Below are 21051 nucleotides of genomic sequence, written 5' to 3' on the forward strand. Positions count from 1 at the left end.
TTTTACAAATTTTACTTATTGCTATATGATCGTTGACTCTTGCTAGTTCAGATGGTTCTTAACTGTCCCTTCTTACTTCCCCTTCCTTTTTTTGAAACAGGGTTTGTGGATGCACTTAGATGTCTGCAATGAGCACTGTGGCTGGCATGCTCCAGTGTTTTGGATACCAATGCATAGGACTCCATAGTAATCGAATTTACCAGAGGCGAACGTCATGAGCATAGTGGTCCCATTGGGGGTTGATACAACAGAAACGTCATATTTGGAAATGGCTGCAGGCTCAGAGTAAGTATTTAAATTAAAGATGTTTTTAGATAAAGGCAGTTATCTCTCATACAGTTATTTTAACACAAATAAGTAGTGCATAATTTACATTTATGTTTTTTCTTGAACTCTTGGCTAAAATACCACAAGTTAAGGACAAAGATTCCTCTAGAGAAATTACTTTTGTTTTGTCTTTTCTACTTTCTTCTCGTTAGCATCAAGAATAATACAGTTCTTTGGTGTTTCTTTGAGATAGTGTCTCAGGGTGATCTGGAACTTACCACTTAGCTAAAACTAGCCTTGAACTTAAGCTAATACTGGTTCAGCCTCCTAAATTCTGAGATTATAGATGTGCACTACCATGGCTAGCAGACTGTTGTTTTTAGTGTATACTCTGTTGTGTTTAGTTTTGGAAGTAATTTAAAATTTTAATCTTATCTAATATATTTAATTTATTTTTTTTATTACCTTTAAGTAGTTCTACAAAGTAACTATAATAGCCATTTTTGCTGAACTCTGAAAGATTCTTACCCCTTTGTCCATGTTTTGACTATGCATTTGTTAGGACTGATTTTATTATCTTTTGGTTTTGAATGACCATCCACTTTAAGATATTGCTGTAATGATTATTTTTGGAAATTATAAGCTGAATAATATTGAAGCCGAAGGATAAAAAGATGCATGTTCTTTGATTTAGTATATAGTTATATCTTATATAATGCGACTTATATAATGGGACTTCTCTCATCTATATTTAAGCTGACCTTGGTGGAATTTTTTTTTTTAAGTTTATCTTAGAATTCCAGAGAGCAAGAAAATGCTGTAATTATTCTTCCTTTTGTTGGCATCTTTAGTGGCCTGGTAGTGTTATCACAATTCCTGCTATTGCTGTTGGAAAAGACATTAACATACTCTTCAGTATTCCTTTTTTTTTTCTTTTGCCAGTCCTGGGGCTTGATCTCAGGGCCTGGGTACTCCCCTTGGGATTTCCCAAGGCTAGTGCTGTACCACTTGAGCCACAGCACCACTTCCAGCTTTTTCCCCCCTATGTATGTGATACCAAGGAATCAAACCCAGGGCTTCGTGCATGCTAGGCAAGCACTCTACCACTAGGTGATGCTCCCAGTCATCTCTTCAATATTCTTGTAGTCTCTGTCTGTCTGTCTGTCCGTCTGTCTGTCTGTCTGTCTGTCTGTCTGTCTATCTATTTATCTAGTCAGAGTTTAGTCATAAGTGACTTTTTTTTTTTTTTTTGCCAGTCCTGGGCTCGAGCTCACGGCCTGAGCATTGTCCTTGGACTTTCTCAAGGCTAGAGCTCTACCACTTGAGCCTCAGCATCACTTCCATCTTTTTTCTATGTATGTGGCACCAAGGAATCAAACCTGGGCCTTCGTGCATGCGAGGCAAGCACTCTACCACTAGGCCAAACTCCCGGCCTCTCTCTCCTAGCTTTTTAAGTGCTATGATTACAGGTATTCATCACAATGCACAGCTTAAATAGTGCATTTAACTGTGTGTCTTTATTACTATATATATATATATATATATATATATATATATATATTTTTTTTTTTTTTTTTTTTTTTTTTTTTAAGAATTTTGGGGCCAGAAGTGGTGCTGAGGCTCAAGTGGTAGAGCTCTAGCCTTGAGAAAGTCCAAGGACAGTGCTCAGGCCCTGAGCCCAAACCCAGGACTGGCAAAAAAAAAAAAAAAAGAATTTATTAACATTGATTTTTACATCATATTTCAAATGACATGTTTAACAAACCAAGTGTTCAAGAAGGGAATCTCTATATAAAATCACTGGCACTTTATTACTATATTTTTAAGCTGTTAAATAATGTGAAATACATCTTTGCCTTGTTTGTATGTCTATTTTGTGAATTGTTAGATAACTCACAAAAAGCCTCACATTAATCACACAGTTAAAAAGAAATGAACCAGGGCCGGGAGTTTGGCCTAGTGCTGGAGTGCTTGCCTAGCATGCACGAAGACCCAAGTTTGATTCCTCGGTACCACAAACATAGAAAAAAAAAAAAAAAAGAAAGGTGGAAGTGGTGCTGAGGCTCGAGTGGTAGAATGCTAAGCCTTGAGAAAGTCCAAGGACAGTGCTTAGGCCCTGAACCCAGGCCCAGGACTGGCAAAAAAAAAAAAAAAAAAAAGAAATGACCCATTTACTAAAAGAGGGCAATACCAATCTATTTTCTTTTGGTGTTTTGAGGAAAGGCTCATTCTGTGGCCCAGGCTCACCTGGCATTGACTTTTAGACCAAGCTGGATCTATACTTGTAATCTACTAGCTCTTTCATTCTCCCAGATGATGAGAATATAGGTATGAGCTACTATGCCAAGCTAGTAGTATCTATTTTCTTCCCTAGCTTCATTTTTGTAGGATATTTACAGTATAAATATTTTGGATTCCCATATTTCTTCTTAGATGTAAGGCCATTTTTCTATGGGAAAAAGATTTAACTTGTACGTAATTAAAGAATGGCTTTTAATCAACGTTTTTGTTTCAAGTGTTTTTTTGTTTTGTTTTGTTTTGTTTTTCCTCCTGAAAGGCATGTGTCCCTCAGGAAATTTAAAAAGGTTCTTTAGTCACATTTCCCCCCTTTTCTACAAAGAAATCGCTTTTGTCTTTATTTTTCCTAAGAAAAATTTTGATATAATATAATATTGTTTTCATTTCTGATGCATAATTGGAAGATTCTAAGGTTGTGTAAGATGCATCTGGGTATGGGGATACATGCCTGTAATCCCAAATTAGTACTCTGGAGTTGAGATTGACGTATTGCTTGAACCATGAGTTCAAGGTCAACCTGGGCTATGTAGGTACACCTATCTCAGAACAACAAACAAATAAAAATCCCAGAAAGCAAAAGTCTCTGGGTAAGGGTGCATGGGACTTTCCTGTGTGTGTGTGTGTGTGTGTGTGTGCATATATATATATATATATATTTTTTTTTAAATAAGTTCTTCTATAATTATTTCAAAACTTTAAAAAAAGAATAAATTTCACTGTGGTCATGTGGTAGATATATAATTTTATTAGTTATGTATTTGCTTTTAAGAACAGTTGTATTGCTAAAAATCATGAATAATTTAAAGGTTAAGAGATGCTTGATAGAGCTCAATAGATATTTAATGCACTCATAAGACTATATAGGGGGCCGAGAGTTTGGCCTAGTGGTTAAAGTGCTTGCCTAGCATGCATGAAGACCCGGGTTCAATTCCTCGGTACCACATACATAGAAAAAAGCCAGAAGTGGTGCTGAGGCTCAAGTGGTAGAGCTCTAGCCTTGAGAAAATCCAAGGATAGTGCTCAGGCCCTGAGCTCAAGCCCAGGACTGGCAAAAAAAAAAAAAAAAAAAAAGCCTATATAGTTGGGCTGGGAGCATGGCCTAGTGATAGAGTGCTTGCCTAGCATGCACAAAGCCCTGGATTCAATTCCTCAGTACCATATACACAGAAAAAGCCAGAAGTGGTACTATAGCTCAAGTGGTAGAGGACTAGACTTCAAAAACCCAAGGAGAATGCCCAGGCCCTGAGATCAAGCTCCAGAACTGGCACAAAACAAAACAAATTATAGCATCACTTATAGTTCATCTAGTTGAAAGTCTATCCTAAGATCTATAATAAAGGGCTTGTTAACATCTAGAGTTTCCATTCCAAGGAACATTTATTTTTGGATTATTTTATCTCTGAAATAAAAGTCTTTATTTCCATTAAGTCTATTCTTGTACCTATTTGTTTTCCTCTATTCACTAAATTTTGAAAATCTTGACCTCATTTTGCCTTTCCTATAGGATGGATATATATATATATATATATATATATATATATCACACACACACACACATACATGTATATTTAGTACTTAGTCAACAGCTGTTTAGTATTCACTGTTTTGCAAGGCATAGACAATTCCGTGGGGGAGAGGGAGGAAAAAATGGGAGAAAAATATAGGAGGGGGTAACTGTTCAAGAAGAAATATACTTATTACCTTACATACGTAATTATAACCCTTCTGTACATCACTGACAATAAAATTAAATTAAAAAAAAGAAAAATTTTGGTGGCAATAATTATTAAAAGAAATATAATATTAGTAATCATGTTTTAGTTTTGGAAACAAAATTCAAACTTACAAGTAATGCATATTATGTTGCTTTTGCCTACTCTGGTCTAAAGTTCTGACTATTACAGTTTCCTTAAGAATAGAGACACTGGGGCTGGGAGTTTGGCCTAGTGGTAGAGTGCTTGCCTAGCATGCATGAAGACCTAGGTTTGATTCCTTGGTACCACATACTTAGAAAAAGCCGGAAGTGGTGCTGAGGCTCAAGTGGTAGAGCTCTAGCCTTGAGAAAAATCCAAGGACAGTGCTCAGGCCCTGAGCTTAAGCCCAGGACTGGCAAAAAAAAAAAAAAAAAAAAGAATATAGATACTTCGGGAAAAAAAAGAATAGAGATACTTCTTTGTAACTCTAGCTTCTACAAAAACATTTTCCATTTATAGACTAAGCTGATAGTAATGACCCTATTAAATTCTTAGTGTTGTCTACAAAAAGAATTTATAAACAAGAAGCCTACTTCTTATACTACTCCACATTTATGGACAATGTAGGTAACCACAGAAATGCATATATATACTTCTTGGTTAAAACTTCTTGTTAGGTACAGTTACTCAGGAGGCCAGTTATATATATGTTTTTGCCAGTCCTGGTGCTTGAACTTAGGGTCTAGGCACTGTCTCTGAGCCTCTTTGTGCTCAAGGCTGGCACTCTACCACTTGAGATCCAATTCTAGCCTATTCTGAGTAGTTTATTTCAGTTAAAAGTCTTGTGGATTTTTCTGCCCCATCTAGCTTCAAAACATGATCCTCAGATTTCAGATCTCAGCTTCTTGAGTACTTAGAATTATAGGCATGAGCCATAGGTACCTGGAGTGTATTACTTCTTATTTTCTCTTATTTTGCCCCAAATTGGCTTTTCTATAACATTTATATAATTCTAACATATTTTAAGCATGATTGATTAGTGAGGATTAATAACATATTTTAACAAGAGTAAAATTTTGTTTCATGAGCTTTTTTTTTTTTTTTTTTTTTTTTGCCAGTCCTGGGCTTGAGCTCAGGGCCTGAGCACTGTCCTTGGACTTTCTCAAGGCTAGAGCTCTACCACTTGAGCCTCAGCACCACTTCCAGCTTTTTTCTATATATGTGGTACCGAGGAATCGAACCCGGGTCTTCTTGCATGCTAGGCAAGCACTTTAACCACTAGGCCAAACTCCTGGCCCTTCATGAGCTTTTTAAAAAAAAACAAAAACAAAAGCACTATCTTTTACTGTTCATAACATTAACAAATACCTGTACTTAGACTTTAGTAAATAGCGTGAAACCAACTACTTGTAGTTGTCTCTTTGAGATACCTTAAAAAAAAAATCAGTTAGTCATTATTGAACCTGGTAGTAAGCCTCTTCTTGCAGTGTTCCCTAGGTTTCAAAATTACCAATCACAATATGCAGGATAACATAAAGAACGACTTGTTTTCTTTCCTTTTTTTTTTTTGCCAGTCCTGGGCCTTGAACTTGGGGCCTGAGCACTGTCCTTGGGCTTTTTCCTCATGGCTAGTACTCTGCCTTTTGAAGCACAGCACCATTTCTGGCTTTTTCTTTGTATGTGGTACTGAGGAGTCGAACCCTGGTCTTTGGACGTGCAAGGCAAGTACTCTACCACTAGGCCAAACTCCCGGCCCAATGACTTGTTTTCTTTTTCATGGTGTGATTCTTAGTGCAATAATATGTAGCAAAGCAATATTTAAAATAAAAATCGAGGTAGGTGCAAATATAGTAATAACCTGATTAGAATTTTCTTTCTTTCTTTTTGTGCTGTTGATGTAATTTGAACTCAAGGACTGGCTCCTGTCCCTGAGCTTTCTTTGTATCTTTTTTTTGCGGGGGAGGGTAGGTCCTGGGACTTGAACTCAATACTTGGGTGCTGTCCCTGAGCTCTTTCACTCAAGGCTAGTACTCTATCACTTTGAGCCCAGTACCACTTCCATTTTTCTGGTGGTTAATTAGGAGGTCAGAATCACAGGCTTTTCTCCTTGGGCTGGCCTCTTGAGTAGGTAGGAGTACATGAGTTGCCTGTACCTAGCAAAAAGTTTTAACCAAGAAGTGTATATATGCATTTCTGTGGTTACCTACATTGTACATAAATGTGGAGTGATATAAGAGGTAGGCTTCTTGTTTATAAATTCTTTTTGTAGACAACACTAAGAATTTAATAGGGTCATTATTATTTGGGGTCATTATTATATGGATAGTCTATAAATGAAAAATGTTTTTGTAGAGGCTAGAGTTATGAAGAAATATCTCTATTGTTAAGGAAACTATATTAGTCAGAACTGTATACCAGACAGAGGAGTTTCAATTACGTATGTAAGGTAATGAGTATATTTCTTCTTGAACAGTTACCTCTTCCTATATTTTCCCCCCACTTTTCCTCCCCACTCTCCCACAAAATTTTCTATGCCTGACCAAAACAATGAATACTAAATAGCCGTTGACTAAGATTACTGAAGTATTAAATAGAAATAATTTCTTGCTGGGCACAGTGGCTCACGCTTGTAATCCTATCTACTCAGGAGGCTGAGACCTGAGGATCAGGTTCAAAGCCAGCCCAGGCAATAAAGAACAAGAGATTCTTATCTCTAATTAATCACTAGAAAAGAGGATGTGGGACTGTGGCTCAAGGCGTAGGGTTGTAGCCTTGAGCTGAAGAGCTCAGGGACAGTGCCAAGGCCCAGAGTTCAAGCCCCATGACCCACGCACAAATAATAATAATAATAATAATAGATTCTATCACTGACATACTAGTAAGTAGGCCATTTACTTATACTAGACTTGATATCTTCATTTGCAAAAGGTGATTTTAAGTATTTATATGCTTTTTTTCCTTCAAATTTCTGGGACTTTCCCTTGTATACTTTGTATAGTTTGTGATATTCTTTCAACATCACTAGAGCCATCTACTGGCAGAATTTATTAATTTTTAGGTGTTTGGTTCTTTTTAGTTTGAACTTGAACATTTGAATGCACTAAATATTTTGTGAATGAGATTTCTACATTTTGTTTTGTTCAAAGCCCAGGCTGGCTTTGAACCTTGCTCCTCAGCTCAACCTCCTGAGTAGCTAGGATTATAGACATGAGCCATAGCATCTGGCATATTTTTTGTGTTCTTAAAGTGAACATTGATTCGCCTGTCCTAATTTGGAAATTCATTAAAAGGTATTTTCATTTCAATATTAAAAATGCCCATTTTGAAATACTATCTTAGCATTTACAACTGTTCTTGAAATGAAGGATAATTTTTTCACTAAAATACTATATAAGATTCTCTGCTAATACAGTGTGTTTTTTTTTGTTTTTGTTTTGATTTTGGTTTCTGTCTTGGATCTTGAACTCAGGGCCTGGGCAATGTCCTTGAGCTGTGGCTCTACTCTGGCTTTGTGTATTCCTAGTGCTCAAAATTATATAAATTATATATAATTAATATGCAGTGATATATTTATATATTTAAATAATTATATACGTATATAAGTATACTTATATAAATAAAAGTATAAATATACTTATAGAAATTCTGTATAAATTCTGGGTGTAGATTTGGCCTGGTTGCATTGTTAAATACTGACATTGTTCTGGGAGTGTAGCTCAGGCCTTATGTTTAATCCCCAGCACAAAATCAGCAATTCCTGATACTAATGAAGTATTTCCATTACCACATGGCAGAGTTATGGGATGTAACTACTTGCTCATTTTTCCTGCTACATAATATTAAATATAGAAATTGTCTTTGAGCTGGGAATGTGGCTTAGAAGTAGAGTGCTTGCATAGCATGCATGAAGTCCTGGATTCCATTCCTCAGTACCACATACACAGAAAAAGTTGGAAGCAGGGCTACGGCTCAAGGGGTAAAGTGTGAACCTTGAGCAAAAGAAACTCAGAGACAGTGCCCAGGCCCTGAGTTCAAGCCCAGGAATGGCAAAAAAAAAAAAAAAAAGAAAGAAAAAAGAAAAATTAAATAAAAAATTGTCTTCAAGAAAAGTAGGATTCATTCCAAGTAAAGTCAATGTAGATTGTATTTATTGAACTGTTAGAAGTAACTGTACCTCTAGCTTTATTAGCTAAAAAGATACTCTCTTAAATCAAGGAGTGTGTTATAGAAATATCTTTTTATTACATAAATAGATATAGATAGACAGATATAAATTGGTATATGAAAAAGATCTTTCTACTAGGTGGAACCTCCTATAGAATATTATTTTTCCTAGTCAAATGGACTTTAGCATTAAGACTTACTTTGGGTTTTGAGTTGTTTTATTTTGTTTCCATAGCTGAGGACTGAGCTCAAGGCTTTGCATTTAGCAGGCAAGTATTCTTCCACTGAGCTAAATTCCCAACCCCAAGAAGTCCTTTAGAGTTGTGATTTTTGTCTCATGATATAGAAGATATATGTAAATATTTCTTTACTCCTTGTCAGTGTTTGATATATCTTCAGAAGTATATGTGAGGGTCAGGAGTTTGGCCTAGTAGTAGAGTGCTTGCCTAGCATGCACTTGGTACCACATGCATAGAAAAATGCTGGAAGTGGTGGTGCTGAGGCTCAAGTGGTAGAGCTCTAGCCTTGAGAAAATCCAAGGACAGGACTCAGGCCTGAGCTCAAACCCAGGACTGGCAAAAAAAAAACAAAAAAAAAGTATATGTGAGCTGGGTTTTGGTGGCTTAGCTTGTTATCCTAGCTACTCAGGAGGCTGAGATATGAGGGTTGTTGTTTGAAGCCAGCATGGGCAGGAAAGTCCATGATACTCTTATCTCCAGTGAACCACCATAGGACCAGAAACAGAGCTGTGGCTCAAGTGGTAAGAATTCTGTCCTTGAGCACAAAAACTCAGGGATAACACCCAGGCCCTAAGTTTGAGTCCCCTGATTGACCAAAAAAAAAGTATATGTGAAGCATATTAAAAATATGAGTAGAGGGCCCGGAGTTGGGCCTAGTGGTAGAGTGTTTGCCTAGTATGCACGAAGACCAGGGTTTGATTCCTCGGTACCACATACATAGAAAAAAGCCAGAAATGGTACTGAGACTCAAGTGGTAGAGCTCTAGCCTTGAGAAAGTCCAAGGACAGTGCTCAGGCCCTGAGCTCAAGCCAAGGACTGGCAAAAAAAAAAAATATATATATATATATAGATATATATCTATATCTATATATATATATATAAAATATGAGTAGAACATGATGATTATAGACATTCCCCAAAATATATCAACTGAAAATAATAAACATCCATAGTCTAACTATCCAGAAATAACAACTGGAGACATTTTGGCATGTGCACATTAAATGGAATCATACTGTATTCAATCATGTAATTTTTCCTTTAATAGTACAATTTGAAAAGGTTTTTCAAATTCTGTTTGAATGCTTTCTTCGTATTCTAATCTCAAGATACATTCATAATTTTTTTAATTTAATTTTATTGTCAGGGTGACATATATGTATAAGGTAGTAAATGCATTTCTGGTTGGACATTGTTACCCTCTCCCATGTTTTTCTCACACTCATAAGAAGTTTTGATCATTTATAGTATGTAAATCATTTGAGCCATAAATTGCAGTGGAAACTTTCAGCATAATTTTTTGAAGATTTTGAATGATTTACTTAGAATACATAGGATCTGGAATTACTAGGTATAATGGAGTACAAGATAATTTTAAAGCTCCTGCTATGTGTTGCCAGGTTGCATGTTTGAAAGCTTGTGTCTATTAAAAAGAAGCTTAACACATTGGCAGTTTGGGACATTTACTGAAGAAGAAAAATAGATTTTTCAGGATTTTAGCCTTGAAGATAACACTTTATGATAGTGCTGTAAAAGGTTCAAAATTTGACTTTGTCCTCTAATTTTGTATAATACATTCTAAAAACTTGAACTGTATAAATTAGATCAACAAAATTTTCACAAAAATAGTTACTTTGGAAAGTTATGTGTGATTTGCCTCCAGACCACCCCCAGGCTTGGTTTGTGCAGAGCTTAGCCTGTACTTGTCCTTATAGTTATGGTTCAGATTCACTTCAGCCAAAAATATAAAACCAAGTCAACAAAAGAAAAATAGTACAGGTTTCCTTACAGAGTTGTGTACAATCCATCTGTTTTCTTTGTTAAAGAATTGTGAAAAATGTGAAATATTGACTACATGGAGTGCTCTTTAGAGACTTTATTGAGGCTAGTATGTGAATACCATTTACCTATTTCAGTTTTCAGACAGCAGGCATTCAACATAAGCCATATTGTACACTCAAATAATTGTAACAGTATTTCACTCTTACCTTTGGTGAAAATTTCTTAGTAGGAGGAACTGTTTAGTAGCCAAATTCCAAAAGATGGCAAAAGAAAAGAAGGCAAAGAGCCTTACAAGCAAGTCTTCCTATTCGATAATTCTTTTCTGCACAGTTGCAGTCTGAATTTAAAAAATGTATGAAAGCCATTTTAGAGATCAAAATTGAACAAATACCAGTAGTGATTTCATGTTGTTCAACTTAATAGTAAGGGAAAGAGGAGAGAATACATTATAATTTGTTGAATACTTCTATGCAAGGCAAGTACCTTATGTTTAATTTTATGTTGTAACCCCAAATCATTTCACAGATATGATATGAAGCGCTAATAAAAGTTAAATAATTTCCCTAAAGTCACAGATTAAAAAATTTCACAGCAGTGTGATATTCCTGGTTTGTTTTTTACTCATTTTAAGCAGTTTTCTCACTGTCCTTTTCAGATACTTCTGCAGAAACAAAGTATGTAAAGCTATGAAAGAACAGCTTTCATTATATGAAAGTGAGGAGCTCAGAGCACAAACCCCTATTCCCACTAATTTCTACCACAGACACTTCTGAAGATTTTGAGATTTTAATAACTGCTCTGCTGTTAGGAAGAGAAAAAGAAAATAGGTTCTGTTTCAATAACTAATAAGCAAGTTGTTTCAAACCCTTACTTTTTTTCACAGGCAGCTGGCCATGGTGGCTCATGCCTGTAATCCTAGCTACTCAAGAGGCTGAGATCTGAGGATCAAAATTCAAAGCCAGCCTGGGCACAAAAGAACCTGAAACACTTAGCTCCAGTTAACCTCTAGAAAACCGCAAATGGGGCTTGCCTCACGGGTAGGGCAGTAGCCTTGAGCTGAAGAGCTCAGGGAGAGTGCCCAGGCCAAGTTCAAGCCCCGTGACCCACCCCCCCCCCCAAAAAAAAAAAAATCACAGGCTACTTTATTTAGTCAAATGAAGGATTAGATACCTAGAGAAATTATTGTAATATTTAAATATGAGTATTTAATAAGGTAAAGTTTAAAAAATGTAACAGGTCAATGCAACAACATTTAGTACTGGATATTTTATAATTTTCTCAGTTTCTTCCTCCATTCATTTTCTTTTTTTAAAGTTTACTTTGGTTTCTGATTGTAAAAAAGTATGTTTGTCCCAGAAAATAAGTTTTTACTTCCCAGATTGTTTTGTTATTTAAAATCACATTTAATACAGAGGTCAGCAGAATTCTTCAGTAAAGAATCAGAAAGTTTTTAAGACTTGTATTTCTGTTTTAGCTACTCAGATCTTCTGAAGTAGCTGGAAAAAAAGACAGTGTATGTAAACAAGCCCAACTGTATGTAAACAAGCCCAACTGTTCCAATAAATTTCATTTACAGACTCAGGCAGCACCCAGATACAGCTCAGTGAGCCTCTTTGTTTAAAGAAGATGAATCTTGATAAAGTAGGTTTTTTTCTCCCCTCAATACTATGTTTGGCCAGGTGTGCTGGTTCATGCCTACCAACCCAGGAGGCTGAGATCTGAAAATCACAGTTCAAAGCCAATGCAGACAGAAAAGTACATGAGACTCTTGTCTTCAATTAACTACCAGAAACTAGAAGTAGTGTGTGGCCCAAAACTTTGAGAGAAAAGAGCCTCAGGGACAGCTTCTAGGCTCTGAGGTCAAGCCCCACAACTGACTTTTTTTTTTTTTTGGCAGTCCTGGGGCTTGAACTCAGGGCATGGGCACTGTCCTTGGTCACTTTTTGCTCAAAGGTAGCACTCTGCCACTTGAACCACAGGGCCACTTCTTTATGTGGTTCAGGGGAATAAAACCCAAGACTTTGTGAATACTAGGCATGCATGCTACCACTAGGCCATGCTCCTAGCCCCAATTTTTCTTTGAAAGATTTTTACATCACATTTCAAATGTCATCTTTAACAATCAAGTAGTATTCAAGAAGTGAATCTATATACAAGTATGTTCTAAAATCTATGTGCCAGTAATTTTTTAAAATCAGTTCTTTTTTCCTTTGATATCATTGGCTTGAGCAAGTACAGGTTGAGTAGTTCTTAAAATGCTTGAGACAAGAAGTGCTGCAAATTTCATATTTTATAGGGACTGAAGGGGATATTTTTACAGCTTTCAACTGAGCATCCCTAATCCAACAGTGGTGCTCAAATCCTAGATTTAGAGCAGTTATAAAACAGACCAAAATGTGAGAAAGGGTATCAGTGTTTGAATTATACGTACCTTCTATCGGGTGAATATAATGTAACCCTTCTTTTAATTATTTAAAAATATATGGGAAATAGGATTTTGAACAATATGAATGTTTGGATTGGAGATGCCTCAACCTGTGTATATGACTATTTCGGTGTCAAGACTGTTTAATGTAGCAACTATATAGACATTTTGAATTATTCATTAAGTAATATCTGTTTAGGGCTTGTAACAAATTAGGTATTTTAAGTATTAGGAACAGATATTCAAGATTGAAAATTTTGTGTTTATATTCAAATACTGTTTTTCCCCTTTTAAAATAGAAAAACATCAATTTTATTATGTAGGCCCCATTGCCTTCTGGATTTAATCCATTTCATATATTTTCAAAGTCTTTGCTCTCTACTTTGGCCTATGTTGTCCCATTTCTTCACCTTTAGTTTTTCTATTAAATTCAACCATATACACCTATTATATGATAAATTTCCTGCCTACTTTTATTATTCTAGGTAGCATATTTAAAAGTTATATTCGTTGTTAGTCTGTACAACACTATAATTGTATTATCAAGTAGTCAACTCTTATCTAGGTTTCTCAGCATTTGGTTATTCCTTCCTTCCACTTAGTTAATTTATTAAGTCAACTATAAATATTGGGAGTTGCTTAAGATTCTATTTCAGTCCTTCTTCTCTTTAAAAACCTGGTTTTTAGTTATTTCCTGGTTTTAAATGCCATCCTGAGCTTGTTTGTTATCCTATTGTCTCAGCCTTTTGAGGAAACATCCCCCTTACCCCCCAATCCCCCCCCCCCCCCCCCCCCCCCCGGCCAAAGTTCTGAAGCTTGAGCTCAGGGCCTAGGCACTATCCTTGTACTTTCTCAAGGCTAGCGTTCTGCCATTTGAGCCACAGAACCACTTCTGGCCTTTTTCTGTCTGTGCAGTACTGAAGAATTGAACCCAAGGCTTCATGCATGCTAGGCAAGCACTGTACTACTAGGCCATGCTCATGACCGTGGGAAATTCTTAAAACATAAATATTTAAAATAAATTTTAAAACAACTGTTAAGGTTTGTTTGTTGTGTCTATACTGGGTCTTGAACTCAAGGGTGGTTTCCTTAACCTTTTTCCTCTGAGAATAGGGCTCTGCCACTGAGCTACACCTCCACTTTCAGCTTATTGGTAGTTAATTAGAGATAAGCATGTCATGGACTTTCCTGCCTGGGCTGGCTCCAAACAATAATCCAAAGATCTTAATCTCCTGAGTAGCTAAGATTACTGTGTAGGCTACTGGTGCTTGCTTATTTTTCAAAATTACTTTTAATAAATACAGACATTAGACATGAGGATCTTAATACTTATCTTTACTTTTATGCATAGCCAGTTTATCAGTATTGCATCTTAAATTTGATTCAGTTTTTTTTTTTTTTTTTGGTAGGTTGTGGGACTTGAACTCTGGGCCTGGGTGCTGCACCTTAAATTTGAATCAGGGACTGTTACAAGTCTACCTATAGCTTATCTATATCTATCTATCTGTGTGTGTATATATATATGTATATAGAGAGAGACATCATTAAGCAAGCACATATGCTTGAACGTAGCTACATTGGACTTAAAATTTGATTTTATTCTTAACTAGTGGCTACACCAAAATTCCAAAGTTACACCCATACTCTTTAGTAATATACCACATAGTTTGATGAAAATATTTCATAAACCTTTCTACTTTGACCATGTTTTAAAAATGTTGCTGTAATAATAGCATTGTCTATTGTTTCTAAAACTGCTTCTCATGCAATTTTTAAAGAATTTTAAAGGATTCATTTTTTTGTTTTTAAAACTGCTGGAGATTGAATTTGATCCTCACATATATGAGGCAAGCACACGGTGATACTTGTTTGTGCTGTTACTGGGGCTTGAACTCAAGTCCTGAATGTTGTCTCTCTTGCTTAACACTGGTGCTGTTTCACTTGAATCATGGCTCTACTTCTGACTCTTTGGTAGTTTATTCAACAATCTCACGTACTTTTTTTTTTCTTTTGTTCTTCATTCCCTTTCTTTCTTTCTTTCTTTCTTTCTTTCTTTCTTTCTTTCTTTCTTTCTTTCTCTTTTCTTCTTTCTTTTCTTTTCTTTCTTTTCTTTGTTGTTGTTGTTGTTGATCATAGGGCACTGGTCTTGAGCTCTTTAGCTCAAGGCTACTCTTCTACCATGTTGAGCCACAGCATCAATTCTGGTTTTCTGATGATTAATTGGAAGTCAGAGTCTCACAGACATTGGTGCTTGAGCTGTCTTTGAACCTTGATCCTCAGATTTCAGTCTCCTGAGTAGCTAGGATTACAAGCATCAGCAACTGGCGCCTAGAGCACCCACTTTTCTGCCTGGGCTGGCTTTGAATTGTGATCTCAGATCTCAGCCTCTTGAGGAGTACAGGCATGAGCCACTGGCACTCTGTGACAGGATACTTTTAATAATGAAATAAATAATTTATCAATTATTAAGATGGTTAAGTTATAGTACATTTACAAAGTGAAACAAATAATTGCCAAAAATAAGGTTCCTGTGTGTTAACACTCAAAAATGATAAACATTGTGGTATGCTTAGGTTTTAGAAATTGTATAGATATATTTTTACATATAAATGAAATTTAGAGTAGGATAACCTGGCATTAATATGGGAATGTTCTGGGATTCAATGACCTTTTGCTTTCTTATACATTGCATTTAAATTTTATACATGAATATGTATTAATTTCAAAGCTAAGAAGCATTTCATAGCATAGACATTACGTGAAGGCTATTCAGAATGTTAGAAATTTGTAATCTCCTATAGTACCATTTAGAACCTCAAGTTACCGGTTCTAGAAAACTAGGTCTCTCTCACAAAAGCAGCCTTTTTTGGAGCTAACTTGGGACATTGTCAAGGGGGAACCATGTGCTAAAAAAGTTAACTATAGTTTTTTTGTTGTTGTTTTGTTTTGTTCTTGATGTGTCATGTGTCTTGAACTCTGGACCTGGGCACTGTCCCTGAGCTCTTCAGCTTAAGGCTAGTGCTCAACCACTTGAGCCACAGCACCATTTCCTGTTTTTTTGGTAGTTAAATGGAGATAAGAGTCTCACAAACTTTCATGCTGGGGCTAGCTTTGAATTGTGATCTTCAGATCTCAGCCTCCTGAGTAGCTAGGATTACAGGTAGGAGCCACCAGTGCTCAGCTTATAAATTGTTTTGTATGCTGTTATCCTTAGGGCCAGCTAGAGTATAACATTAAGTCAGAAGGCTGGTTAAGGGTAAAGGTCTGGGTCCACTCATTTACTGATATTCCCAAGGTCCTGTTTTATTTCAGCTCATTGAAAATATAGTTTTGAACACTGAAATGAATGTTCTACATTCAAGTCAAGGTTTATGTAGATGTGCCTTTAGTCCTGCTTAACTCATTTTCTGCCACTTCTTACTACCTTGTGCGCAAATATCTCCTGTACCACTGGATATAATTTATAAAGTTTAGTCTCTCAGAAAATTACATTAAAATGCTTTTATTATCTTTAAGTAGTTGTACACAGGAGTTGCCATTCACCAAAGCAGTTTGAGTACAATGCTTCGGAAGTGATGTCACCCCTTTGAGCATTCTCACCTATCCCTCTCAACCCACTTCTTTCCTCACTAGAAATTTTGTAGGATATGCTGTGTGTGTGTGTGTGTGTGTGTGTGTGTGTATTTTTTTATTTTTTTATTTTTTGCCAGTCTGGGGCTGGAACTCTGGGTCTGAGCACTGTTCTTGGGCTTTCTCAAGGCTAGTGCTCTACCACTTGAACCACAGCACCACTTCCAGCATTTTTCTATGTATGTGGTACCGAGGAATCAAACCTGGGTCTAGAGTGCCAGGCAAGCACTCTACCACTAGGCCACACTCCTGGCCCCATGCTTTGTATTTTGATTGCCTTCTAAGCCCTCTCTTCATTCATCTACTGGAAAATTACATTTGAACTTGAAACAGAACAAGTAATTTGCTTATTAAACAAAGGTTTTTGTTATGACACAATCTAGATAGGATATTCATTATCTATAATCTACTATAAATACATATTGCATTTGTATTGCCACTGTATTAGTATAAGTATTTAATAATTTAAAAATTATTTAAAAAAACTAACCAATGATTAAAATGGAATTCTCATTGATGGAACTTTTTCCTCCCCAGACCAGAATCCGTAGAAGCTAGCCCTGTGGTAGTTGAGAAATCCAACAGTTATCCCCACCAGTTATATACCAGCAGCTCACATCATTCACACAGTTACATTGGTTTGCCCTACGCGGTAAGTGTCAAACATTTCTCTGGATGGACTTATTTTTTTTAAGTTAGAGGTTTAAATAAAGTATGTGTAGACTTTTACTTAAAACTATTTTTAAAAAGCACAGTTACTTGATATTTAAACAATTAGGTATGTAATTTATAGTTAAAAGTAACCATATCATTAAAGGACTGCAATTGTATAAGAGATAATTCCCAGAGATCTATTTGTAATTCATGCTGATATTATACCTTTTTTGGGGAGAGGGGAGGCATGGGGCTTGAAATCAGGGCCTGAGTGCTATCCCTGAGCCTTTTTTGTTCAAGGCTAGTGCTCTGTCACTTGAGCCATAGCTCTGCTTCCAGCTTTTTTTGTTAGTGTAGTGGATATGTGAGTCTTGTAGACTTTCCTGACTGGGCTAGTTTTAAAACTGTGATCCTCAAATCTCAGCCTTCTGGGTAGCTAGGATTACAAGAAGACATGAGACACTGGCACCTAGCTGATGTTATACTTTTTTATCCTCAATAAAAAGATTAGATATGATATGTAAGGTTTTATTTTTCTGTCTACTTTAATTCTTTATATAGTAAATTTATAGTTCTTTACTCAATATTAACTATATGCTAGACTTTATGTCTGTACATATTGTATCTCATTTAGTCCCTGAAAACAATTTTGTAAGATAATTTTCATTCCTGTTTCATAGCTGAGAAATATGAAAGCATAGCTGTTGATTATCCTCTGTTGTTTTGTTTTTAGCCTCTATATTCTTCAGTATTTTATTTTTTACCTTTTATTTTCACATCATGATCCTATATCATCTGTTATTTTTTGGTGTCAATACTGGAGCTTAAAATCATGGTCTGGCAGTGTCTCCTAGCTTTTTTGTTCAAAGCTAGTCCTCCACCACTTGAGCCAGAGCTTCACTTCTGGCTTCCCTGCCCCATGATTAATTGGTGATCACAGTCTCATGACTTTTTTGCCTGGGCTGGCTTTGAATTGAGTTCCTCAGATCTCAGCCTTCTGAGTAGACAGGACTTCAGGAATGAGCTACTAGCACTTTGCCTCCTATTTTATCTTGAAAGCTTTTATGTCACCAAAGGACTATAAAAGTAGTTTCTGATTTGGAGCAGAGGGAGATTTAATATTGACCACCTCTACCTTATAGGCAGTTATTTTTTCACTTAACACTGGTTTACTAATTTGGTTTTATTGAGTCATTATTTTAAAGGTATTAAAGAAGAAGTAGGCTAGTTATCATGTTTTAAGTATTCAGATTAAGGGTACATTTTATTAAAATGCTTAGGCAATGTCATTTAAATTAACACAGTACTATTTTTGTGTTCCATTATTCAGGACCATAATTATGGTGCTCGTCCTCCTCCAACACCTCCAGCTTCCCCTCCTCCATCAGTTCTTATTAGCAAAAATGAAGTAGGCATATTTACCACTCCTAATTTTGATGAAACTTCCAGTGCTACTACAATCAGCACATCTGAGGATGGAAGTTACGGTACTGATGTGACCAGGTGCATATGTGGTTTTACACATGATGATGGATACATGATCTGTTGTGACAAATGCAGGTAAAATGTTTTGCACCATTAATTTTTTAATGTTTCTAATCTTGATAATTTTAAGAAGAACATCGTTTTAAAGGAATTAATTTCTTTTAAAGTGGGACTTCTACATCAATGTATAATCTATTTTCTTAAAAAAAAAACCTATTGAAAAAAGCTGTCTAGAATTCTACACTTAGTTCAGCAGTAACCCAAGTATATATATAGTAGTAGAAATGATATAAATTGAATCCTTTTATTTCTTTTAGTGTTAATTTGTACAGTATAATCAACTGTGGTATTCCAGTTTGGGGAGAATTAAACATTTGATTGATGTTTGTTTGACCTGACTCTCTTACCTCCTTTTGACTTGAACCTTGCAGCACTCTGGAGTCTTCTTGAACCAGAACCAGTCTCCCCTCCCCCAACCCTGGTTCAACCACCAAGAAAGGCCTCCTCCCCTAGAGAAGGTGTGATTGGGACAGAAAGTGGGGTTCTTTCTTTCTCTTCTTCCTTTCTTCTCCATTTCCTTTTTTTCTTTCCCTTTGTTTCCTTTTTTTTTTTTTTTAATCTTTTTAGTTTGTGGGAGGGATATGGGGATGATGGAGAGGGAACACTAGGATTTCAACCTTAAAGTTACTGAGTCAATCTCTTGCATAGGCTGGGGAGTATAGAATATGTAAGTAATACACAGGCAGGAATGTTTGGTAGCTTTGCAGAATTTCCTGGGTCTAGTTCTTATGGCATAGCATAGCTCTATTAATTTGATCTGAAGTAGTATGGCTTATATCCTATATTTGAATGTAAGTATACCTTTCAAGTTTAAAAATAAATTCTTGTGTGTGTGTGTGTTTTGTTGTTTCTTTGTTTTGTTTTTTAGTTGATCATGGGCCTTGACTCTGAACTCTGGGCCTGGGCACTGTTCCTGAGCTGTTCAGCTCAAGGCTTCTGCCCTACCCCTTGAGCCACAGCACCCACTTCTAGTTTCCTGGTAATTAATTGGAGATAAGAGTCTCATAGACTTTAGTGCCTGGTCTGGATTTGAACTGTGATCCTCAGATCTTAGCCTCCTGAGTAGCTAGAATTACAGGTGTGAGCCATTGTGCTGCCTTAAAACTAAATTTTTAATACCTGGGATACATCAAGACCATGAGTAAATACCCCAGAAGTTATTCAGGAGATAAAACCTAAAAGAGAACTTCAGTGATGTAATATTTTTCTTAGATTAGAAATGCTCATTTCTTCTTATAGCCAGTCCTACTAATAAAAGAGGTTTTGTTGTTGTTGTTTTTGGTCGGTCTTGGGGCTAGAACTCTGGGCATTTTCGCTAAGCTCTTCAGCTCAAGACTACTGCTCTACCCCTTGAGCCCCACTTCCCATTTCTAGTGATTAATTGGAGATAAGAGTCTCAGGATCTTTAATGCCTGGACTGGCTTTCTGATCTCAGACTCCTGAGTAGCTAGGATTATATGCGTGAGCCACTGTACCCAACAAAAAGAATTTTTTTAATTTATTAACATTGATTTTTACATCATATTTCAAATGATGTATTTAACAAACAAGTACTCAAGAAGGGAATCACTATATACAATCACTGGCACTTAGATTTTTGAACGTAATTAAAATTAGGCTGAGGGTTTGTATGTCATAGATACATATTAATCTATGTATTAAAACATTATGTCTATAGTCACAAATTATTATGTCTATGTAGTTGTGTCTATATTTCCAGTACCATGTCCATAGCATTGGGTACGCAACTATTGAGTCCTTGCTCTTGTACTGTTTGGATCTAATCACCACATATTAAGGATACTATGCGCCTTTTGTTGACTTGTCTCACTCAACATGATTCGCTCTAGATTCATCCATTTCCCTGCAAATGCCATTATTTTATCTTGTCTGTTGGCTATGTAGAATTCCATTGTGTATATATATACCACATTTTCTGTATCCATTCATCTGCAGTAGGGCATCTGGGTTATTTCTATCACCTGGCTATTGTGAATAATGCAGAGATGAACATAGCTGAGCAGGTGTCCTTATCATATCTTGAGTTATGATGTTCAGGATAGATACCCAAGAGTGGTATGGCGGGATCATAGGGAAGGTCAATTTTCAGTTCTTTAAAAAACCTCTACACTGCTTTCCAGAGTGGCTGAACTAGTTTACAATCCCACCAGCAGTGTAGTAGGGTTCCTTTTTCTCCACAACCCCAGCGGCATCTGTCATTGTCTGAGTTCAAAATCTTGGCCATTCTTGTTGGGGTAAGGTAGTATATTAGGGTTGTTTTTATTTGCATTTCCTTTATGACCATGGATGATGAGCATTTTCTCATATGCTTTTCTGCCATTTTAATCTCTTC

At 36.3% G+C, this 21051-nt stretch overlaps 1 protein-coding gene across 3 annotated transcripts in view; it reads left to right on the plus strand.

Annotated features, from left to right (window-relative positions):
* The window catches only part of Kmt2e (lysine methyltransferase 2E (inactive)), a 90150-nt gene that overhangs the window by 20678 nt on the left and 48421 nt on the right, over window positions 1–21051 (plus strand). For all 3 annotated transcript variants that reach the window (XM_090332942.1, XM_090332944.1, XM_090332943.1), the window contains 3 exons: window positions 101–285; window positions 17037–17151; window positions 18484–18713. In XM_090332942.1, coding sequence (XP_090189068.1) covers window positions 215–285; window positions 17037–17151; window positions 18484–18713 — 416 coding nt within the window. In that variant the 5' untranslated portion in view covers window positions 101–214. The remainder of the gene's footprint in view (window positions 1–100; window positions 286–17036; window positions 17152–18483; window positions 18714–21051) is intronic.

The sequence above is a fragment of the Megascapheus bottae genome, chromosome 5 (genome assembly GCF_031878675.1).
Source record: "Megascapheus bottae isolate mThoBot1 chromosome 5, mThoBot2.hap1, whole genome shotgun sequence".
Lineage (NCBI taxonomy): Eukaryota > Metazoa > Chordata > Mammalia > Rodentia > Geomyidae > Megascapheus > Megascapheus bottae.